Raw genomic sequence first — 16,551 nt, forward strand, 5'->3', positions numbered from 1 at the left:
TCATGGGAACAACATGCTCTCTTCTTCATTCACCACTTCAAAGGTTGGGTCGAAGTTTGTGCACACCTTCAACCACATCTCAAAGATTGGTTCGAAGTTTGTACACTTCCTCCAACTAATTCCTACAGTTGGTTCGGCACACCAACAGGTGGCAACCAGCCAAAGGCTGAGAATTTCGCATCAGACGAAACATTTTCACCGGTACGGAAGAGGCGTCAAATGACCCTTCCAGACCTCCAGCTTGATCTACAAACAGAAAAGACCATCCACATGGTCTAGGATCTTCTCCAGACTCCAAACTACCTTCTAAACACCATAGTCCAGTACTCCTCCCACATACAACTTGTATGTGGCAGCAACACTAGACTGGGGGGACTTGAAGGGGTATGGTCCCAGATCTCGCGTCAGCATCGACCGCGAGTGACCATTACCCTTATCAAAACCCCCACCAGTTAACAACCTACTTGTGCCCATGCGAGAACGCATCGACACAAGGGGTGAATCCAATCTATCTAGTAACGAAGGAGGACTTACATGGAACATGAGAACGGTAGAGTGATGCGACATAGCATCACATCTGGTGTATGAAAACGGAAGCATTCACAGCGATGCGGCCTCGCACCGCGTCCAGTGAACACTTCTATCAATACAAGGAAGCTGGATAACAGCAACAGTCACCACAGGCGACGATGCGGCCAGCACCGCATCTCGCGTATTTCTTGATCACTAGCAAGAGACGCGATAACATCAGATGTTACCGCAGACAGCGATGCGGCTAGCACCGCATCCTATACGCTCAACAAGTGGGACTGACACCACAGTGCAAGTGGAACCAATGGCAGTCACCTGTCAGATCTACGGAAGCGACAGACTGACGTGGCGTCGTCTCAACGGCCGACATGTCTGACACACCTGCAAAGGTGCAGCATGCCGTCAGTCTATCCATCCACCTCCTCCTTCACTCCTCGGCTATAAATACCAACCCCAAACCAGGTTTGAGGTATCTCTTCACAACTCTCTCACTACTACTACTATCTTACTTTGCTTTCCAAGCAAACTACTGATTCTCACGTCGGAGAGTGGTAACAAGGAGCACCCCCCACCCCATCCTCCTTGTTACGAGTCACGGTTTGTTTCCTTGTGCAGGAGATCAACCCACCGGTGATCCAGCCAGCGATCCTCGAGAGGAAGGGATTAACCCTTCTTGACGAGACCAGTGAGTTAACCCTGCCCGGTTAACCATTGTTTCATCAATAGTATTACATATAATTTTGGGATTGTGAGAGAACGTAAGAAGGTTCTCCCGCCATGCTGATTCAGTTCGTCAACGATATAGAAGAAAAGAGATCAACCGTGTAACAATCAGTAGCCGTTGGATCAAATCAGACCGTTGGATCGATAGAATTTCACGCAATATCATAACGGTAATCTTACCACTTCGCATATACTTGTTGTATCTTCGAACACGCGTAATCAATTCCGTTATTTTGAAAATTTTGTTAATCAAATACATTTGAGTTATAATTTGTTTGTAGACAAATTAAGGCCTTAATTTTCGGTTGTTTGTTTGTTTCAGACAATATCTATTTCCCTAAAACAGATCGATCACGTTTCAATCCAGAATTAGGGTTATTTGTTTATCCAGAGTGCGAATTTCAGATCATTAGTCTGATTACGTTAGGGTTTTCCCGATTTTTGGCGCCAAAAAGGTGATATTATACCTCATTATTGATGTGGATTGAGGTTTGATGGCATTATGCAGATTCATTGGATTAGTTTGATGATTGATTTAGTCTGAATGATTTGATTAGCCAGTGTTTTTTTCACACAAAAAGTGTCGAGTAGGAACCCTAGATCTGAGTTTTCGCTGAAAATTTTCGAATGGTGGTATGAACTATGAAGCGAAAACATCGGTATGGAAAGTAGAATTGGTGAACTTAGGGAAGTATGTTGTTATCCTTGCTGAGTAAGCGAACTTTACGCGCTGATTTCAGGTATAATCTCAGATGTCTTCTTTGTATTTATTCTTTGGAACAGACGCGTGTCACGCACTGTGCACACACTCATTAGTGACTTAATGTTGATTCTACATGTTTAGTTATGCGTGAATTGAATTGACAGGGATGCGTATGGATTTACTGTGAGGCCTCAGTACCTTGAGACATTCAAGGAGTTTGATAGAATCTATAAGGTAATGTCTTGTTATAAGTGCGTGAATGTTTATCGTAACAAGATTCTAAACAGTGGCGAAGCTTGACCATGAAAACGGGGGGGTCGAAAACGTATATACCCAAAAATTTCTATGAAACCGGGGGGTCGAAAACGTATATACCCAAAAATTTCTATACGAAAACTACATATATAACACTACTGGCGAAAAGTTCGGGGGGTCGGGCGCCCCTCCCGGCCCCTCTTAAGCTACGCCCTTGATTCTAAACATGCTACGAAATACACAGATTGGGATCTAAAAGACTAATAAGGTAGCAAACAAACATTGGTGAAAATGATGCATATATTTTTGTGTGTGCAAAGTTAGCCCGATACATTAACATATTGACCCATAACCGTTATCACCTGTTTACAAGTGAAATACTTAAGCCCTAATTTTAAAGATGTTATGTAGTTTCAGTCTGTTTAACCTATAAAAACTCATATCAAGTATCATCATCTGAATGAGTATTGTTTGATATAAATGCATGTATATGAATTTATTTCATTCATATTTCAGAATGAGGAAAAAGAGAGATCAACAAAATGGAGGATCTTTCTTCAGCAGCATTCAGAACTTGGTCAAACAGACTCATCTATCGAGGAAGACGTATCTAAAGCTGATGCTGATGTAACCGAACATGAAACCAAACGTGTACTGGAATCAATTGAAGAGGAAAATGTTGATGTTACAAGTGACGAGAAACCGACAAACGATAATCAAACAGAAAATGCTCCTGAAAAAGCGGTCTCAGAAGCAACAAAAATCAAGAAGCCCGTGGTGCAGAATTGGGCGGAAGTCCGATCGTCTCTTAACACCATTGAGAATATGATGTGTCATCGTGTTAAAAATGAGCCAAAAAGCAATCCTGAAAAACATCTTCAAACTATTCATGAGGTAGGGCCCACCAGTGAGGACTTTAACGAGGAGTTAAATGATAATGGTCAACCAAACTCTTCAGGAGGATCGAGTGCTGAAGTCAACCCTGAGTCTTTGTTTCCTTGGAAAGAACTTGAGTCGCTTGTTCGTGGGGGTGTGCCAAGAAACCTTAGAGGCGAGGTGCTCTTTGACACCTCATCAATTGTGTTACACTTTAGCATAGGTGGCAATATTGGGCCATTAATATGGGAATGGGTTAATTCGGGTTGTATTTTATTGACAATGGTTCAAACAGGTCAAATGTAGAAACTTATCTTATTACTTGTATTACAAAGTAGAGTAAAATGCCATTTTCGTCGAGGTTTGGCCAGTTTTGCGACTTCCGTTCAAAGGGTTTTTTTTTTTCGCATCTGGATCCAAAAGGTTTGAAATCTTGCCATTTTCATCCGGCTAGTTAACTCCATCCGTTTTTCTATGTTAAGTTAGGGGCATTTCTGTCTTTTTTGGTTAACTTAAAGGGCAATTTGGTCTTTTTCACCTTATGTAAAAAGACCAAATTAAATACCTCTGAAAAAGTATGAATTGCCCTTTAAGTTAACAAAAAAGACGGAAATATCCCTGACTTAACGGAGAAAAATGGATGAAGTCAACAAGCCGGATGAAAATGGCAAGATTTTAAACCTTTTGGGTCCAGATGTGAAAAAACAAACCTTTGGATGAAAGTTGCAAAACTGGCCAAACCTAAGGGACAAAAAAAGGCATTTTACTCTGTAAAGTATTTGCAATCATATTTGTAACATTAGTTATTCACAAAATACAAACAAAAAAAAGAAAAAATAAATTGTCAGTCGGCCAAACATGACCAGACCCTTTCTAACCTGGACATATAAAGGCATCCATTTTGACCCGTTGCCCAACTCGCCCATTTTGCCACATCTATGTTATATATAGCATATACATATCTTATTACATGCAAGATCTTATTGTTGCAGGCATGGCAAGCCTTTGTCGGGGTGAAAGAACGACGCATAGAGAGTTACTACCAGAATTTGTTGGACGTAAGCGATGATGTACCGGATTTGACCGAATCAAATTCACACAATGGAAGCTCAGGGGAAAAAATAGAAAGAGCTCATGTACCAGAAAAATGTAAAAAGCAGATTGAAAAGGTCACTAATGGTCGTCATGTTCTTGTATAAATGGCTATTTTTTTGTGTGTGAACTAATGTCTTTTACGGTTTTACCTAAGGCAGGATTTACCACGAACGTTTCCTGGTCATCCTGCGTTAAATGAGGAAGGTAGGAACTCGTTAAGGCGGTTGCTTTTAGCTTATGCTCGGCACAACCCTGATGTTGGCTATTGTCAGGTAACTTGATGATTAAAATCTTAATTTTATAATAAATGATTGATATAACAAATTCATTTCTTTGTTATATTTATTCTTATCTTAAAGTTTTTTTTAATAATCTGCGTAGGCAATGAATTTTTTTGCTGCAATGTTGCTGCTAATGATGCCTGAAGAAAATGCCTTTTGGTATGCATTCACATGTCATCTTTCATTATTTCTTTTAAATTTGATCAAACTGCATGCTGTTCTGTTTTTGGTAATATTACGCTAAAATCACAAACTATTATAGTTGTTGGTAGGGCTGTAAACGAACCGAACGAATACGAACAAGGCTATGTTCGTGTTCGTTCGCTAAGGAAATTTGGATGTTCGTGAACTGTTCGCGAACACATGACGAACAGAAGTTTGTGTTCGTGTTCGTTCATTAAGGAATTTTGGTTGTTCGCGAACAGTTCGTGAACACTAACCATGAACGCAAACGAACACAAACAGACACAAATGAACATTAATTTTGAAAATTAAAAAAAGGCACCGTTAAGACCACATGGATTATTAGTTTTTACTAGTTTTTTAATATAATTAGTGTACTGAAGTGTAGGAATTAGGCGGGAAAGTAAAAAAAGGTGGGAAAGGTAAATAAAAAGATAGGGAAATAATACTTATGGGGGAAAGTAAAAAATTAATAAAACATTAAAAACTTTTAGAAAAATAAACATAAAAAACCGAACACGAAAGGACATAAACGAACGAACACGAACGAACATATTACCGAACGTTCACGAACGCAGTCGAACGAACGAGACCTTTGTTCGTGTTCGTTCATTAAGCTTATCGAACGAAATTTTTTGTTCGTGTTCGTTCGTTAAGCTTATCGAACGAACATAAACGAACTTCCCGCCGAACGATTCACGAACTGTTCGCTGAACGTTCGGTTCGTTTACAGCCCTAGTTGTTGGTTCATACATGAATGCTGTTACTATTTGAGCAAGCTGTTTGCTGTCAACATTTGTATACCAATACTAGTGCTAGAGTTCATGATATATACAGTTTTTAAACACATGTACACATAATGGTGGTTTACGGTTTCATCGGTGATATAGTTATGAATATAATTGTACACAAGTGGGAATATCATTTACAGTATCATATGAATATAATTGTACACAAATAACAAGTTAAGTAACTGCATCTCCATTGTTACTTCGAGTGATCGACATTGTTTCACTATACTGAGAACTAGAAGTCATCTTAAACTTCTTATACTAAATAATTATCGACTAAAATTCTACGACAATTACTTTTTGGCATCATTAACGAACACCTTGACATATTACTTCAATTTGAATCTTTTCAGGACTTTGGTGGGTATGATTGATGGTTACTTTGATGGATACTTTACAACCGACATGATAGAAGCCCAGGTATATCTTTTGATCATCCTTAGATTTTAAACCTTTACTTTTCTATTTGTACTGCATTTTATTGAGAATCTTAAGTAAATACCCTTATTATGTTCAGGTGGACCAACTTGTTTTTGAAGATTTAATGCGTGAACGATATCCTAATCTAGGTTTTATCCACTGCTAGTTCTTTATTAATCTGTTTACTAATGAATTTGCAACACACAATTTCTCATCCCGGTGATCCTTGTTCTATAGTTGATCATTTTGATCGTATGGGAGTGGAGATGGGATGGATATGTGGACCGTGGTTTCTTTCGATCTTTGTAAATATGATTCCATGGGAAAGTGGTGAGGCTTCTTTTGTTTTACTTTTTACTGTTTTACGTTAGCAATTATAATTAGTTTTCTTTTTTACCTTCAGTTCTTCGTGTTTGGGATGTGATTTTATTTGAAGGAAACCGTGCAATGTTATTGCGAACTGCATTGGCTTTAATGGAGCTATATGGTACTGAAACTCCTTTTCGTTTTATTTGAGATGACGGTTTCGACCCATCTACTTTCAGATGGGTCGATTGGGGTTGTGTGTAGGGCTGCAAACGAACCGAATAGACACGAACGGACACGAACAAAACGAACTTGTTCGTGTTTGTTTGTTAAGGAAATATATGTGTTAATGAATGCTTACTAAGTGAGATTTTATGTTCGTGTTCGTTCGTTAAGCAAATTATGTGTTAAGGAAATATATGTGTTAACGAACCGAACGGACACGAACAAGATCTTGTTCGTGTTTGTTTGTTAAGGAAATATATGTGTTAATGAATGCTTACTAAATGAGATTTTATGTTCGTGTTCGCTGGTTAAGCAAATTAATATATTCGTGTTAGTTTGTTAAATTTAGACAACGAGCGCAAACTAATGTTAATTAACAGAATGGAAACAAACGAACACAAACAAGCTTTCATGAACAAAATATACAAAATATATAATACACTAATACTTATTAAATATTTTATCTGTCGGAATTTGAAGTATTTAAATAAAATTTAAAAACTTAAAACCCTAATGAACTATCGAACACAAATTAACATAAACGAACACGTTACCGAATGTTCACGAACATCAATGAACGAACGCGGCCTCTGTTCATGTTTGTTCATTTAACTAAACGAACGAAATATCTTGTCCGTGTTCGTTCATTTATTAAACGAACGAACACAGTCGAACTTCTCGCTGAACGTTTAGTTTGTTTGCAACCCTAGTTGTGTGTTATCTTAAATGGGTCAAATGGGTAAGATAGAGATGGGAGAAACTTAGCTAAAAGGGGAAAATGTCAAACGGGTGAACGCTCCCAAAGTCTATTTAAGTGCGTACAACCTCCTAAAACATTTTATTCAAAGATTTATATTATTATTGTAATGATATTGATTAAGTGACAATAATAAGCGCATAACCTCTAATTCTAATGAATTTTTTTATGAAGTCATCAAGGGTGATTATTATTAAGAGTAAAGTACACGGATGGTCCCTGTGGTTTACTAAAATTTTGGATTTGGTCCCTTGCTTTTTAAAAGTATACGGATGGTCCCTGTGGTTTGCACTTTGTAACATATTTAGTCCCCAACTTTTTCCAAAAGTGCATGGATGGTCCCTGTGGTTTGCACTTTATAACACATTTAGTCCCTAACTTGGACTTGCTAAAACCTTTGTATTTGTTGGCTGAGGACTAAATGCATTACAAAGCGCAAACCACAGGGACAATCCATGTATTTTTGGAAAGCTAGGGACCAAGTCCAAAATTTTAGTAAACCACAGGGACTATCCGTGTACTTTGCCCTATTATTAGCTAATGAATATTTTCTTGTAGGTCCCGATGTAGGTTCAACTATGGATGCTGGAGACGCTATTACTTTATTACAATCACTTGTTGGTTCGACTTTCGATAGCAGCAATCTAATTGTGACTGCATGCATAAGTTTCTCTTACGTAACAGAAGACACATTACAAACACTTAGGCAAAAACATAGACCCGATGTTATAGCAGCAGTTCAAGAAAGAACTAAAGGGGAAAATTTAAGGAAAAGTTCCAAAGGGCTGGCTACTAAACTTTACAGTTTTAAGAAAGAACGCGAGCCAATTGTGCGCGAACTTAGTATAAAACAAGGGTTAAACGAGAAGGGTGTAGATAAAGATAGTTTGGATTTGATGTCTCCTCTTAAACGGGATATGTCGTTTAATATGGAACCTATCGCTACAGAAATGGACTCTCTTTCAGATCTTCAAGATCAGGTAAAAGATCTATGTATTAGAAATATGTTAATTCTTGTTATAATTTTTTGGTTCCCGCCTTTCTCTCCCTATTAAATAATAATGATTTCTACATTTATTGCTCTAAAAAGTTTTTTATTTAAAAAAAAAGTTAAGTTTGTTCATAATTTTTTTATAAATTGAACAATATATATACTACAATTACCAACCATGTGTGAACAGTGGTTTGAGCCTTTTTTTATCTTTTTGCTTTTTTTTTCTTATTTTTACTTTTACCCGTCAACTTTTAGCATTGACACTTACAACCCCTTAACTTTCTAAAAACTTTTTAATCGAGTTTTATGTGTTTATTTTTATGTACATGTGGGTATAAATTCAAGTTGATTTACGCTTCGACGTAAAGTTTTCCCGGAAATGAGTCGGGTCAAATATAATATGTTCTTATGCTTATTATTATGTACGTTTTCGGTTGGTCTACAATTTGACGTCAATTTTATTGTTTTACCGGATATGGGTCGAGTCAAATATAATACGTTTTCGTGCTTATTTTTATGTACATTTTCAGTTGGTCTACATTTTGACGTAAATTTTTTTCGAAACGCCGTGGCAACGCGTGGGGCAATTTACTAGTTTCTTTCATTATTCAACCAATATATGTATCATATTGTTTTTATAAGAAACATTTACAGATTTATGATTTATATCGTTTTTATTATCCAACCCGTGTGATACAGTCTATAAACTAGTATTAAAATAAAATAAACCTAGACTCTTTTACGATTAAGCTCTTCAACTTTCTTTATTATTCCAAAATGACCCGTTTCAGGATTAATAACTAACATGGTGAAACGCAATAGGGGTTATAAATAGGTCAACACAATTTTGAACAAATTTTTGTTGCGTAACCCTTACAATTTTGGTGTAGTTAACCCTTACAATATTTATATAGTTTTGCACTATGTATTGAATAGCTTACATTACAGGCTATCTGGTTGAAGGCTCAGTTGTGCTCAATGCTGGAAGACAAGAGATCTGCTACAGTTAGGTATGCGTCAGGATATATATAGGCTTCAGATCAAGAGAACCCCCCCCCCCCCCCCCCCCCCGAGTTGTGAGAACTTAGAGAACTATGACTTCCCTTGCGAGTTTTGCCACCATTTTTTGCACACACGTAGGTGAAAAATGTTACAAACACAACTGTTAAAAAAAAAAAGAATTCCGAGTGGTGTTTTCAGCCTTTTTACGGCACTGTAAAAATCTGATTACATCAACATTTACACCCACTGTAAGGTTTTTTTTTTATGGTGGTGTAAATCAACAAAAACTATTTTTTCTTTTTTTTTTGGAAAAGTTGATTTTTTAGAATTCTTGGTAATTTTTTAAATAGCCTTCATTTTTGGCCGATTTTTTATGGTGGTGTAAATCAACAAAAACTATTTTTTTCTTTTTTTTTTTTTGCAAAAAGTTGATTTTTTAGGATTTTTGGTAATTTTTTAAATAGCCTTCGTTTTGGCCGAGTTCTCTAAGTTCTCACAACTCGTAGGAGTTTTCATTTTACCCTAATCCTATATACATGTATACACACACACACAGATATTCAAGATGAATTAAGCAACAACGTCGATGAAATAATACGGAATAAAGTACAGTCTTCTGAAATGATTTCAAATGGAACCGGGATTAGTCATAATTGTCAAAACTTATGTTCAATTTGTATTTTTTTTGTTCGTCATAGTAACACGCCAATGGCCTATAATAAAAACTATGTTCAATTTGTCTTTCTAGAGCTGAGGAGTTGGAGACAGCACTTATGGAAATGGCCCAGCAAGATAATAGTCGGGAATTGAGTGCAAGGGTATTATTCTCTCAATATTTATTTCAATCATCTCTTCTTATGTATATGTGGCAAAATAGACCGACGGGTCGGACACGTCAAAATGGGCTAGGTGGGTTGGGTTGACCGGCAACATTTTTCTTCCAACATTCTATATTGTTGTATTGATGATTACCGTGTCAAATATTATTAGAAATGTTATATTATTTTAGTAATAATTTAATTTTTTTAAATAATATGATTTTGAAGGTTTTATGCATTAAAGACTTCTTAACATAATGCAGATTGAGGATATGGAACGTGAGATGTCTGAACTGGAACAACTTCTTGCCGATAAGAAAGAACAGGAAAAAGCAATGCTTGAGGTATAAATATTTTTTTTATAGTTTTTCTTGTATTAATATATATTTTAACATTTAAAAATACAAGTAACTGCAATTTTTTATGTCAAGAACATTGCATATCATATAACCACATGTATATTACAGGTGCTAATGCGAGTTGAGCAAGAACAGAGAATCGCAGAAGATGCTCGTAGATCTGCAGAACGAGATGCAGCAGCTCAGAAGTATTTAGTGAAAATACTCGAGGTACTTTTTTCAACCGTTAATTATAGTTGGGTCGATTCAGGTTATGATTTATCTCTAGTGGGCCAAATAAGAAAAGGTTATATGCAGGAAAAGTATGAGCAAGCTATGAATTCACTTGCTCAAATGGAGAAAAGGGCTGTAATGGCAGAGTCTATGTTAGAGGCAACAAAACAATATGATTCTGGCCAAGTTAAAGCACAAGCAATGCCCTCAGGGTACATGTATTTTTTATTTTTTTTTTATTTTAGAGTAAAATGCCATTTTTGTCTATGAGGTTTGGCCAGTTTTGTGACTTTCGCCCAAAGTTTTTTTTTTTTTTTTTTTTTTTTTTTTTTTTTTTTTCTGCATCTAGATCCAAAAGGTTTTATGCCCCGCTTGCAGTATGCACATATAATGTATATATGTGTGAGCCTTCAGGGGCAAAAGTGAAAGTGCACTAATTTAACGTTATTTTACTAATTTCGTGAAAATAACGTTAAAAGCTGAGGACGGTTAATCATGCATCATGTGGTGGCGTTGATAGCTGAAAGACAAAAGGGTACATGCACTAATCGGTCTTTGTCCCAATTGCTGAGTGTTATGTGCCTTATGTCCAAGGCTTGATGCAAAACTACTATCGAGCCGGGGGTCTCACTGGAAGCAGCCTCTCTATTCCTACGGGGTAGAGGTAAGGCTGTCTACATCTTACCCTCCTCAGACCCTACCTTTGCTTTGCTATTGGTGGGATTTACTGAGTATGATGATGATGATCTAGATCCAAAAGGTTTGAAATCTTGCCGTTTTTATCCGGCTTGTTAACTCCATCCATTTTTCTTCGTTAAGTCAAGGGTATTTAAACAAACCCATTAACCGACCCGCTTTCCCATCATTTTGAACCGTACTACATATATTGTTGCATCGTTGACTACTATGTTGACCGACATGAGTTGTTAATTCTGTACAGAAACATCCGCCCTGAATCTGTGAAAGACAATAACACAACAAAGAAGACAGGCATACTTTCATTTGGACTAGGTTGGCGTGAAAAAAACAAGGTTTGTGCTTTTAAATACTATTTTGCAAAAATAATTATTACATGTGGTAAAATGCAAAAAATGGGCGGTGTTTTCGGGTCAAAAGTGGTGGGAAGGACAGAGATGCAAACTTCTTTTTTTTTTAAATCCTTTTTCTAGAACTTAAATCTGCTAAATCGAGCATATTGTTACAAAACTATTATTTTTAAAAGAGTAAAATGCCATTTTCGTCCCTTAGGTTTGGCCAGTTTTGTGACTTTCGTCCAAAGGTTTGTTGTTCCGCATCTGGATCCAAAAGGTTTGAAATCTTGCCATTTTCACCCAACTCGTATACTCCATCCATTTTTCTCCGTTAAGGCAGGGGTATTTTCGTCTTTTTGTCAATTTAAAGGGCAATTCCGTCTTTTTCACTTTATGTACAAGCATTTAGCATAATGTACAGGTATTCAAAAAAGACAAAAATACCCTCAAGTTAACAAAAAAACGAAATACCCTTGCCTTAACGGAGAAAAGTGAATGGAGTGAACGAGCTGGATGAAAATAGCAAGATTTCAAACCTTTTGGATCCAGATGCGTAAATACAAACATTTGGACGAAAGTCTTAAAACTGGCCAAACCTCATGGACGAAAATGACATTTTACTCTTTTTAAAAAAATATACAGTTTAGTGGATTTTAATCTTTAATGCATTCGAATACACCTCGGAGGCCTTCAAACTTGTTAAGAGGTGTCAATTATACGAAAACAGGTCGCTCTTGTGTTTTTGTTTACTGATAACGGGTCAGATGTACAAAATTAGCTAAAAATGAAACAGTTCAAATTGGTTAAACGAGTAAAAGTGGCATGTAGTGTATTCAAATGCTTACTATGTTAGTTAACATAGTATTTAAATCATACATGATACATGAAGTACTTACAAAATTCAAAAAAAAAAAGACAAAAAAATATTGATGGGTCAACCCACCCGATTTGACCCGCACATTGTGTCTATTATGTCACAGGGAAAACCAGAGACATCAGATGCAAAATCTGAACCCAATGGTCACCAAGAGCCATAAAATTAGAAATCTTAATGATCAAAGACTTTTCAAGCATTGTATATTCTGTAGTACAAGCCTCATATGCAGGTTTCTACAGTAAAATTTTGGTAAAGGGAGCCATGAAAATTGAGAACCATGAACAAACAGTTTTTTTTTTTAATTTTTTTTTATTTTACTATTTTGGTTTTGATTTTTGGTGCATTGTCATATGTTTCATTCTTTCAAGTCCACTAGTTCTTCATATATTCAGTGGGCTATTTGTTTCCTTTTAAGATCAAATATGTAAATTGTAACATCTATGACAAAATCATCTATGAATACTGTAATATTTCCATGGTAGTGTTTTGGAAGTTTTGTAATATTTCAGTGATGGTGTACGGATTTGCATCTCTAGTAAGAGCATTCACATCCACTCCATTATCTTTAACCCTATAATTTAACAAAAAATCACTACTTTTTAAAATTTATCTCCCATTTTAAAAACCCCTCCACATCCTATCCTTTATATTTATCTCTATATATTTTTTTTATTAATTTTTTCTCTTTCTTTCATTTACAATTTAACTACCCACTATTTTGACTCATCCGAAATCTCCATCGATGCATTATAAGGCTTGATGCGTTAAAATGCATTTTGGATGCGGTATAAAAAACTGTTACCTTAAACGAGAAATTACTGAATGAGTAATTCACATTGAGATTCGAAGCACCTAATTTTGCCAGGTTACCACATTCATCACCTTGCTTAAACAACCAAAGGATTAGAAATGAAAACTGCTACACTAATTTTCAAAGTCAGCAACCAGAAATAAAACAAAACATTAGTTCCATTTAATATCATGTGAATGTTCAAGCTAGTTCCATTAAATAAATAAGAGGGTAAAAGTGAAAATAACAAACTGAGGGACCTTTACTCTTGTATAAAACAACTTTACTGGGAAATATAAAAAGGGAAGAAAATATATTGGAAAAGAACGCATATGTAAAAAGGGATATTCTAGTTTATGCAACTGGGATAACAGAAACCGAAGATTTTCGGTGAAATTGAGTCCATACATCTAAAAACATTAGTTGAAGCATTGGTAAATGAGTCGAGTCGAATTGAATAAAACCAAAATTAATCCAACGTATTGGTTTTACATTTTCAATAGGCAAAACTTTTGGTTATGGGTCAAAACCCAACTGCAATAGAACCATTGCAAAAGAACAACTTTTAATATATAACCACAAAAGCGAGTTTACCAGAAACCCTTTCAGTAACAGCAATCAAGATTGGTAAAATTAACCTCAAAATTTGGATCGCTTCAACGGGCTCGAGCAACATACGCCAGCGAAGCAGCTGCTGCTAAAATTGTCGCTGTTGTAATCGTCTGTTTAAAATCATCATTTACGGCTTTTTGCTCATCAAGTTGCTTGAGAGCTTCATCTCTCTCCAGTGCAGCCTGATAGGAATCTCAGTTCCAATGTATGGAAGTGTAGCCCGAATATATTGCCCTGAAACGAGAATATAAAAACTAATGATAGGAATCTCAGTAAAGATACTACAAACGAGAATATAAAAACTAATCAAAGATAGTAATACATGATTAATATAGTATATATCATACCCCTTTGGCACTAGTCCGAGCAAGCATTCGGATAAACATGGTACTAGGTGGCCTGTTATGAGATTCTGCCATTGAACGAACTTCCTCCACATAAGCGCATTTGTTCGGTTGTCTCTTTTTCACTCCCGTTTATGATGAAATTTCCACCTTGATCAAACGGATCAAGTGAAGAGACAAACCACTTACTGCACATTATAATATACATTCACTTGGAAAACAATAATGATCAAATCAAATATCATACCATCCATTTTTACTACCATCAGACTACAACAACAGTTTAAGATACCGAATCATGCCAAGTTTGACCTATTTAACGGCCTACACAATGGATTTACACGTAACACCAAAAACACATAAGTATGAGGTTAGACAAAGCTACAAAATATGTGTAGTAATACTTCCTTGTAACACCAAAATATAGATGGTAATATTTCCGTGTAGCACCCAAAAAACGCGCTAGTGTTCGGTTCAAAGTTAATTATCTCAGGCATGGTCGCGCCTCATTACGATTTCCCTTTGAAGGTCTTCAAAATACATTCTTTGGATTTCTGTCATACCGCTCACATCCATCATCATAATCCGCTGGTCCGATTCCTTCTTTGCAAGCTCAGTTTTCTCAGCTTCAATCCTTAACTTTTCTGACAGTAACCTCAACCTTTCATCTTCCACTTTCTTATCATACTCCATCTTCTCGGTCTTAAGGCGAAAATACTCTTTCTCTTGAGCCTGCGCCTCCTCTAAAAGTGTAAACTTCATCTTTCTGAGTTGAATAATTTCCTCAGTTTGCTTACCTTCAACCTTTCGTTTTTTTACAGCAGCTTTCTTACCCATTGGTCGATCCAATTCGACAACTTCATCTTCAATGACATTTCGCGTTGGGGATGGGGTTGTGGTTGGGGTCGGGGGTGGGACCATCGTCTTCCTTTGCTTTGCGGCATCCCGCAAAATCCACTTAGGTTGGTCCTTTAATAGGTTCCAACAATGCTCGAACAGAAAGTTGCACTTTTCTTCTGATTGGTACATAATTTTCGCCTTATCAAACTTGCATTTAAACAAATAAAATACATGTTAGAAGAACAAAATAAAGAATTATAAAGTACTATTAAAACAAGTTGAGTGTGGATTATTTTACCTTATCCTGCTCAGTCATGCCGCTTTGATTTAATCGTTCAACTTGAGCTAGGCATGAACAAAAGCTATTAGTGGCCTTTTGAATACAAGACCATCGATTTGATAAAGACTTGATCGTTCGCTCGGTTGTGGTTTCTTTATGTTGCTGAAAGTACTCAAAGATTTTTCCCATAACTGAGAGTATTTCTGATCTGTTCCATTGGTTTTTGTAAACAAATATAAAATTTATTTGTTTTATTTATTAACATATAAAATTTAAATAAATTGGTAAAAAGACTAAACCACCCTTGAGTGACCATATTTAACGAGAAAAATTAACTAAATCAGACCAAAGGACGTAACGTGCAAGAGTTTATAAACATAAAGTACGTTTTCTGTAATTTTTGAAAGTAAAAGACATACTTTACAAACTGGTATAAACATAAAGGTCATTTTCTATAATCTATCTCTTAATTATAAAAGTCGAAAGTTTAAAGAAATTAAACCAAGTTAAATTATACAAATTATATGTCTTAATAAAAGATTTGGTGTTAAAGATACATTTAAAAAAAAGAGGGGCAGTTGTTGATAAAAGATTTATTTAAAATTTAGAAAAGATAGAGAATAAAAAAAATTAAATAAAATATTTAAACAAACAATAAGGTTTTGGTTATTTAACCTACGTAGCCTCCTCAAGAAAACAATCTCTGCCGGCGAAACAAATTTACCGGTACTGTTTTCTTATTAATTATTATAATGAATATTTTTTTTTACAATAATCATAGTTAATGAAGTTTGAAATTATTATGATGAATATTTTAGATGGAGCCAAAACAGAATACTTCTAGTTTAGCATATGATCAGAAGTTACCTCCCATGTCTGCAAAATACCCATGGTTTATTGCTCAAAACCCGCAATCCGATTACCAGATCTTTTACACCATAAACAACCCGGAGTATCATTATCTTCGACGAATAAATGAGTTGCATGGGAGACAAATCCGCGCATGTTTCCATGGTTGGATGATTCTTACAGACCATCCTGGGAAAGTCGTGTGGTCGCTTTGGAACCCGCTCACCTCTAAGTTGATTCGTCTCCCACCTTTGTTTCATAAACAACGAGATTCTCACGAATGTTGTTTGTCATCTCCCCCTTATCAAACCGCTTCAGTTTTCCTATTAACGAGTATTAAAATTCCCACCATTGTTTTCTACCGGCTGGAGCTCAAACGACAGAGATTAAAATGGA

At 36.0% G+C, this 16,551-nt stretch overlaps 2 protein-coding genes across 3 annotated transcripts; one reads left to right on the forward strand and one right to left on the reverse strand.

Moving 5' to 3' along the window:
* Nucleotides 1-1,175: 1,175 nt before the first annotated feature.
* LOC110881073 (TBC1 domain family member 8B) lies at nucleotides 1,176-12,760 on the forward strand. Of its 2 annotated transcripts, XM_022129450.2 has the most exons (19): nucleotides 1,176-1,424; nucleotides 1,577-1,994; nucleotides 2,122-2,191; nucleotides 2,729-3,268; nucleotides 4,081-4,257; nucleotides 4,342-4,455; nucleotides 4,565-4,623; nucleotides 5,792-5,858; nucleotides 5,956-6,007; nucleotides 6,096-6,188; nucleotides 6,262-6,345; nucleotides 7,705-8,126; nucleotides 9,089-9,150; nucleotides 9,891-9,960; nucleotides 10,224-10,304; nucleotides 10,428-10,529; nucleotides 10,617-10,744; nucleotides 11,473-11,563; nucleotides 12,544-12,760. In XM_022129450.2, the coding sequence occupies exons 2-19, from the start codon at nucleotides 1,948-1,950 to the stop codon at nucleotides 12,598-12,600; spliced, it is 2,316 nt and encodes a 771-aa protein (XP_021985142.1). In that variant the 5' UTR covers nucleotides 1,176-1,424; nucleotides 1,577-1,947; the 3' UTR covers nucleotides 12,601-12,760. The 2 variants fall into 2 exon arrangements, 1 of the variants encoding a protein (XP_021985142.1); XR_002559582.2 differs by lacking the exon at nucleotides 12,544-12,760 and having other exon boundaries at nucleotides 1,268-1,424; nucleotides 10,606-10,744; nucleotides 11,473-11,510.
* Nucleotides 12,761-14,298: 1,538 nt separating this feature from the next.
* LOC110940438 lies at nucleotides 14,299-15,484 on the reverse strand. Its single transcript, XM_022181975.2, has 2 exons — nucleotides 15,325-15,484; nucleotides 14,299-15,233 (listed from the first exon to the last, which is right to left on the reverse strand). The coding sequence occupies exons 1-2, from the start codon at nucleotides 15,340-15,342 to the stop codon at nucleotides 14,676-14,678; spliced, it is 576 nt and encodes a 191-aa protein (XP_022037667.1). The 5' UTR covers nucleotides 15,343-15,484; the 3' UTR covers nucleotides 14,299-14,675.
* Between the last annotated feature and the right edge of the window lie 1,067 nt (nucleotides 15,485-16,551).

The sequence above is a fragment of the Helianthus annuus genome, chromosome 1 (genome assembly GCF_002127325.2).
Source record: "Helianthus annuus cultivar XRQ/B chromosome 1, HanXRQr2.0-SUNRISE, whole genome shotgun sequence".
NCBI lineage: Eukaryota > Viridiplantae > Streptophyta > Magnoliopsida > Asterales > Asteraceae > Helianthus > Helianthus annuus.